General features: G+C 38.9%; 1 protein-coding gene across 1 annotated transcript; it reads left to right on the forward strand.

Annotated features, from left to right (window-relative positions):
- The first annotated feature begins 1,403 nt into the window (after positions 1–1,403).
- MC4R (melanocortin 4 receptor) lies at positions 1,404–3,484 on the forward strand. The gene has a single exon (XM_065889607.1). The coding sequence runs from the start codon at positions 1,922–1,924 to the stop codon at positions 2,918–2,920; it is 999 nt and encodes a 332-aa protein (XP_065745679.1). The 5' UTR covers positions 1,404–1,921; the 3' UTR covers positions 2,921–3,484.
- Positions 3,485–7,749: the final 4,265 nt, after the last annotated feature.

Genomic DNA, 7,749 nt, shown 5'->3' on the forward strand with positions numbered 1-7,749 from the left:
CCAAAAAACTGAGTTCAGAATTCTCCACATCTTAGCCAATGCTGGTTATCTTTTCTTTTGTAGATAACAGCCATCCTAACAGGTGTGAGGTGATCCTTCACTGTGGTTTTGATCTGCATTTCCCTGATGATGAGTGTAGCTGAGCACCTTTTTGTGTGGCCATTCCTATGTCTTCTTTGCAGAAATGTCTGTTCAAGCCCTTTGCCTATTTTTAAATCGGGTTATTTAGTTTTTTTGCTATTCAGTTTTTTGTTATTCCGTTACGTATTTTGTATATTAACCCCTTATCAGATAGATGGTTTGCAAATATTTTCTCCCATTTTGCCTAGATTGCTTTTTCACTCTGTTGATTGTTTCCCTGCTGTTCAGAAGTTTTTTAGTTTGTTGTAATCCCACTTGTCTATTTTGGGTTTTGTTGCCTGTAATTTTGGTGTCAATTCCAAGAAATCACTGCCGAGACCACTGTTAAGGAATTGTTGCCCAATGGCTATAAAGTTTCAGTTATGCAAGATGAACAAGTTCTAGAGATCTGCTGTACCACACAATGCCTGTAGTTCATAATACAGTATTGTGAACTTTAAAATATATTACGAGGGTAGATCTCACCTTAAGTGTATTACCACACAAAAAAAGGAAACACAAAAGAATACAAGGAAATTTTTGGAGGTAATGAATATGCTTAGTACCTTGATTGTGATGATGGTATCATGGATATATGAAAATGTCCAAACTCATTAAAATGTATATCTTAAATATGTGCAACTTTTGTATATCAATTATACCTTAATAATTCTTTAAAAAAACCTGAGTATTGCCTAGTATTGATCTTTTTCTTTCTGAGTTCAGGGTAAACATAGTTTACATTAATACTATATTGTTTTTAAATATCGTGAATGAAAATAAAACTTTTCTAGCTATGATAAAAGAAATTCTGCTACGGAGAAATATCCGATATTAGTGCATAAGAAATGAACTCCTTCTTGAGGCTTGTGATAAATTGTAACTACCTACCTATTCCTTCCATACACAGCATAGTCTCCTGTATTATTACATATTCTCCCTGTGTTTCAACTATTTTAAATTGAAGCACTACTGCCTTTGTTCTTAATTCAAAGAAATTGAGAGGGTAAATAAATTCAATGTCCTGGCCAAAAAGGCAGTGTATCTATTTCAGGAACACACACACACACTCCTCCTTTAAATAGGAATAAACCTGGGTGCCTCAAGATTACTTGTTGTGATATCAAAGAATGTCCTCTGGGAACCAAGCTGTTTTCCTTAAAAACTTGAAAAGGGAAATTCAGTCTTTCACATCCTGCTCGCTTCCCGATTCCACAGGCTTCTGCATCTGAATCAATGTTGCCTGCAGTTTGCATCTCTGGAACACCATCGGTGTCTCACAGACTCCACTGGACTTGGATTGGTCCAGAGGAAGCAGAGAAGGAGCCACTCTGAACATTTTTTTCCCCTTCACACACCATAAAAATCAGCAGCAGCTACTAACAGTCAAAGCAAAGCTTCAGGCTGGGAACTGATGCGTCCGAGAGGCAGCTGATGTGAGCATGTGCACACAGATCTGTCTCCCAATAGCACAGCAGCTACCAGGCAAATCACTTTGAAAAGACCTGAATGCATGCGGCTCAAGTTCAAGTGGAAGTGAGAACAAAAAAGCAAACAGCAGACTCAACTGAATGAGCATCTTGAAGCCGAAGATTTCAAAATGATGCTGATCAGAGGCGTCCCTGAAAGAGACTAAAAACTCCATTTCAAGCTTCGGAGCATGTGACATTTATTCACAACAGGCATGCCAGGTTCAGCCTTCTCACTTTCAGACACGTAAAGACGTGGAGAAAATCGCTGACGCTACCTGACCCAGGAGGTTAAGTCAATCCAGAGGGGACTCGAATCCACTTGGTGCAGGATGAACTCTACCCATCACCATGGAATGCACACTTCTCTCCACTTCTGGAACCGCAGCACCTACGGACTGCACAGCAATGCCAGTGAGTCCCTTGCAAAAGGCTACTCGGACGGAGGGTGCTACGAGCAACTTTTTGTCTCTCCTGAGGTGTTTGTGACTCTGGGTGTCATAAGCTTGTTGGAGAATATTCTGGTGATTGTGGCAATAGCCAAGAACAAGAATCTGCATTCACCCATGTACTTTTTCATCTGCAGCCTGGCTGTGGCTGATATGTTGGTGAGCGTTTCCAACGGGTCAGAAACCATTGTCATCACCCTGTTAAACAGCACGGACACGGACGCACAAGGTTTCACCGTGAATATTGACAATGTCATTGACTCGGTGATCTGTAGCTCCTTGCTTGCATCAATTTGCAGCCTGCTTTCGATTGCTGTGGACAGGTATTTTACTATCTTTTATGCCCTCCGGTACCATAACATCATGACGGTTAAGCGGGTCGCGATCATCATCAGTTGTATCTGGGCAGCTTGCACAGTGTCCGGCATTTTGTTCATCATTTACTCAGATAGCGGCGCTGTTATCATCTGCCTCATCACCGTGTTCTTTACCATGCTGGCTCTCATGGCTTCTCTCTATGTCCACATGTTCCTCATGGCCAGACTTCACATTAAGAGGATCGCCGTCCTCCCAGGCACGGGCGCCGTCCGCCAAGGTGCCAACATGAAGGGGGCGATTACCTTGACCATATTGATTGGGGTCTTTGTTGTCTGCTGGGCCCCCTTCTTCCTCCACTTAATATTCTACATCTCTTGTCCCCAGAATCCATACTGTGTGTGCTTCATGTCTCACTTTAACTTGTATCTCATCCTAATCATGTGTAATTCCATCATTGATCCTCTGATATATGCACTCCGGAGCCAAGAACTGAGGAAAACCTTCAAAGAGATCATCTGTTGCTATCCTCTAGGTGGCCTCTGTGATTTGTCTAGCAGATACTAAGTGGGGCCAGATGAGATGCTAAACACAGACATAAGAGACTTTCTCCTTCTCATAGATACAACTTGAACAGTGTGTTTCCACAACAGTTTCTTCTTCTGTGTAAGGCATCGGTTGAGAAATTCTATTGTATAATTTAAGTTTATGATTTTTGATGTGAGAAAGTGCCCAGTATCTGTGTATTATTAATGTCATGCTACTTTTTGGCTGTAAAATGTTAATCCATATTACAGGTTGTAGGCACTTTGGATTTATAAAAAAGAAAAAAAGTCCTTATGAAGAGTTTAACAGTGTTTCTTTCTTGTTATTCACAAGGATTTGACACTTTGCTTGTTTTAGTAACATGGAAATCACAGCTTCGTTAAATATATTCTAATAAATGGTTTCTTATATTACACTATACAACATTGAAGTGTAGAGATCTGATCTAGCATTTAGGGGAGAAATATTGAAGAACAGATGCTTAATCGTTTTAAAGCTGAAATTTCAAGTAATACAATAAAACTTGCTCACTATGCTTGTACAGAAGTAGAAATGAAGCTTCTATTGGGAGAAAAACAGTTACTTTTAAAAAAGGGATATTTGTGACTCAGAAAACCATGAGTGTTTCTCAAAGACAGAGAGATTAATTTGCCCAAAGCAAAGAGTCTGATATGCCACACAGGCAGTTCAGTTTGGGAGAGAAAAACTGCAGCTATGGGGATTAGAGTGGCCTGGGAAAATTAAGTTAACATGGCAAGCTAAACTTCCTGATACCAAACTATTTCCAACCACCACTAATAAAAACAGAGTATAAGGTCTTTCTGTCCCTTTAACCAGGGACCCAGAATCTGCTGAAATGTCCAGAAAAGGTGATGCTCCACTGAGATCCGGCTTCTACTCCCCAAAAAACTACACAATTCATATTGAGTTCTTTCACTTTTCACATGGAGGTGACTTGTTTACTTATTGCTTATTTTTTGAACTGGAGTTTAAATACTCACTATCAAAGATTTTAGCTTTGAAAACGAAATCTATAGCATAAGTTTTTTCAGGTAATATTTGTAAAAGTCTAAAATAAGGCAACTTCCTGTGCTGGAACATTATGAATAGGGAAAAAGGTACTACCTGAACCCCAGAAGATATCATAACATAAATTAGCCTTCCACAACTATATTTTAGAGAGTAAGTACTTGCTTTGCTCCAAAATAATCCCATGGATTTGGCTACTGAAGAACAAAATCTGTACTTTCCGATTTGTGTGTACTTTAAGAGAGAAAATACATTAGGCTGAGGATTACCAGTAAACTATCCTTTGATTTAATTTATAGTCTCCTCAAATGCTCATGGGCAGGGATAACACGCAAAGGTACTGCTTAATTCAAATATAAGTGTTTTATATATTGACAGCAAGTCCTGAGAAACACTTTCAACATTTATGTGGAAAAATTAAAGTACGTGATCAGTAAAGTTAAAGCTTACACATGAAAGGTGATACTGAAGCCTGATTCACTGCAAAGCCTCTCTTCTGAAGTAAAAATAAGTGTGAGGATTTAAACACAGACTAAAATAACGGAACCAAAGTTGTAGCAGGACACAGACGGTGTTTTTGTCCTTGCTATTATTCCCGCTCGTTCTTTCTCATAGTGATTGTGAGGAATCCCAGAGATTGGAGACACAGAAGAGACCTAGGAGCATGCCCCATCTTCTGTGGTGGCTGTCCTTCCAGTCCATTCTATTTCTCTGTCCAGTGTCACTTCAGATGCTGCTTGGGCCATTTAGAACCAGCCCACTCCTCCCACTGAAAGGAAATCAGCCTCCTTCATCCTGACTTTCACACCTCCTCCCGGAGCAGTTTACAGGGATGGGGTGAGTGTTAGTCATGAACCTGTGTGCCCTGCCACCCTCCCCTATGTGCCCAGGGAACAATATTATGCTTCCGTTTCTTTAAGTGCTAACGCTGTGTCTTACTCAGTTTTTCCTGTTCCCCAAATAGTCCTCTATTACGTTACTTCCTATTTCTCCAGTAAAACCAATATTCTCCCAGAGGGATACATCATTATCACTCAAAGTCCGTAGTTTACATTAGAGCTCATTCCTATAGGCGTTGTACATTCTGTGTGTTTTGGAGAATGTATAATGATGACTTGTATTATAGTATCACACAGGACAGTTTCACTGCCTGAAAAATCCTCTGTGCTCCACCTCTTTGTCCCTCTTTCCTTAACCCCTGGCAACCACTAACTCTTTTACTGTCTCCGTAGTTTTGCCTTTTCCAGAATGTCCTATAGTTGGACATACAGTATGTAACCTTCTCAGATTGGCTTCTTTCACTTGGTAATATGCATGTAAGATTCCTTCATGTATTTTTATGGCTTGGTAGCTCATTTCTTTATAGTACTGAATAATATTTCACTGTATGGATGTAACACAGTTTATTTATCCATTTGCCTACTGAAGAACATCTTGGCTGCTTCCAAATTTTGGCAATTGTAAATAAAGCTGCTATAAGCATTTGTGTGTGGACATAAGTTTTGAATTTATACCAAGGAGCAGGAATTAACCTCTAAACACTTTAGTGTAAATACTGTGATGTATGTGTTTATCCTTTAATATTTTGTTAAGGGTGGTTAGTTAGCATTTACAGTATGCTGGTCAGGAGTACACAGTCCAAATGTATCTGATAAGCAGCATCAGATACCTTTATTGAAATTTTCACCAGAAAGTTCAATGAAATAAAAAATATATTTGAAATGATTTTTCATTGGTGAAATGAGTGATTTTCAAGACCTGCTGTTGACTTGGAAAGTTGTGTAACAATCGCCATAACTTGCATGAACAAGGTTTGCATCTTGCATTTCTGTCCACTTGGCATCTGGCCCAACACTTAGACTCTAAGAGCAAATCTGCAAATAGTCCCCACCTGCTTCAGAAAAAAGCCTTTGTTGCCCAAACTAAATATCTTGAAATGACTAAAACATTTTTAAAGAATTATTTAATAACATGTACATAAATATCGACTTCTGTTTTATGTTACAAGGAATACACAAAACAGAATATTTAGCATGATACCAACTATCTAAAGAAAGTAGCCCCAATCTACTTATGTACCTCCTACATATTACTTTCAATAACTCATGAACACAGTCATTATTCCTGGGTGACAGTAGTAACGAGCATGTTTACTTTCTCTATTGGGTGGGTTTCTATTATGTAAATTTGCTACAATGAACATATTATAATGTTGTTGTTGTTGTTGTTGTTGCTTTTTGCGGTACACGGGCCTCTCACCGCTGTGGCCTCTCCCACTGCGGAGCACAGGCTTCCGGACGCGCAGGCTCAGCGGCCATGGCTCACGGGCCCAGCCGCTCCGCGCGGCATGTGGGATCCTCCCGGACCGGGTCACGAACCCGTGTCCCCTGCATTAGCAGGCAGACTCTCAACCACTGCACCACCAGGGAAGCCCCCCTATGTTTATTATTTTAAGTATAAAGAAAGTTTGAACACTCCAAAATAATTCAAGGCAGTTAGTGGGTGGAACCGGGCAGGAAGACACGCATTGTTTCGATGGCTTCAGTAATGTTGTAACTCCTGTGTTGAATAATGGGTTTAATGTATACTTCATGCTTCAAGCTTTGAAATATACGACATATAATCTTTCGTATGTATTCAATATTACATGAACATTAAATGAATATAATGCATTTATTTTGTAATGTCCTTACTGAGAGAGAACATGCAAAACTATATTTGCATAAAACAAATAAAGGAGTTCTGGCACAATTTAATGCTGCCACTTCAGGGGGAAAAAAAAGGAGAGCTTTGATCTATGATAGTCATGGTTGAATCGGGTCCTGGGTTAATGAAATTAGTAATCAGAGTTTACAATTATTAACTGTGTTTTCACTGCCGAGAGACCCTGGAAGCCCCTCAAATAGAGCCAAATGGAAAATTTCAGCAACCTAATCAGTGAACAATTCAATGAAGTTTTGTATGGGGCTCAGCGGCAAATGACACTATTATGGTTTGATTTCTAAACCTAAAGTTCTAAACAGTGTGAGAAATTTCACTTTTAACTTCAAACCATCATTGAATAAAATTTAAAAGTGAAAATATAACAATAAATTCGGTCATAATTTCACTTGAGGGAAAAAAGCACTTATGCTAAAATTGTACCTGTGAAAAGTTTAACTCCTTAATTTAAAATGTATTTTATTTGTAATGCTGAAGTTTCAAAATGGCCCCATTAAAAACAATGCATGTGGGTTTTCTATAAATCTCACAATATCCCGGAGATTTCATTTGAGAACATGCTATATTCATATTTTTACTGAGTTCCTTCATTCAGGAAGAAAGCAAGAAGGTTTGAGAGTAATTCTTTTTGTGATTTTGTTTACATAGGATGATTTACGTAATGTTGAAAATTGTGCTCTAGTTATAATTTGTACCTAGTAGCTATAGCTGTTAGCTACTTCCTGTCAATATCAAAAAAAAAAAAAAATCTATACACTTTCATCTCTGCCCTACCTCTAATCTTCCTCTCTAAGCCATCACATCTCCATTTTCTACATCAATGTCTTGTTTTCACCTAAAACTCAATGTGGCTGAAACAAAAGGGTTCATTGACACAAATCTGACTTCTTTTTACTCTATGTTTTCATCATTTCATCGTTCTCCTGAGAACAGAAACTCAAAAGTTCAGTCACATTGTGCTTTCACTCCAAAATGAAATGTGAGATTTTGAAAAAAGATCAGGGTATGAGTGAGGCCTGACACAAATGGTTGGGCCTTGCTGTGTGTACAGTGGAGCAGGATGGGAAGAAAACTGACTTCTGCGGATTTATCATTCTTGT

This window comes from Phocoena phocoena, chromosome 13, assembly GCF_963924675.1.
Source record: "Phocoena phocoena chromosome 13, mPhoPho1.1, whole genome shotgun sequence".
Taxonomy (NCBI): domain Eukaryota; kingdom Metazoa; phylum Chordata; class Mammalia; order Artiodactyla; family Phocoenidae; genus Phocoena; species Phocoena phocoena.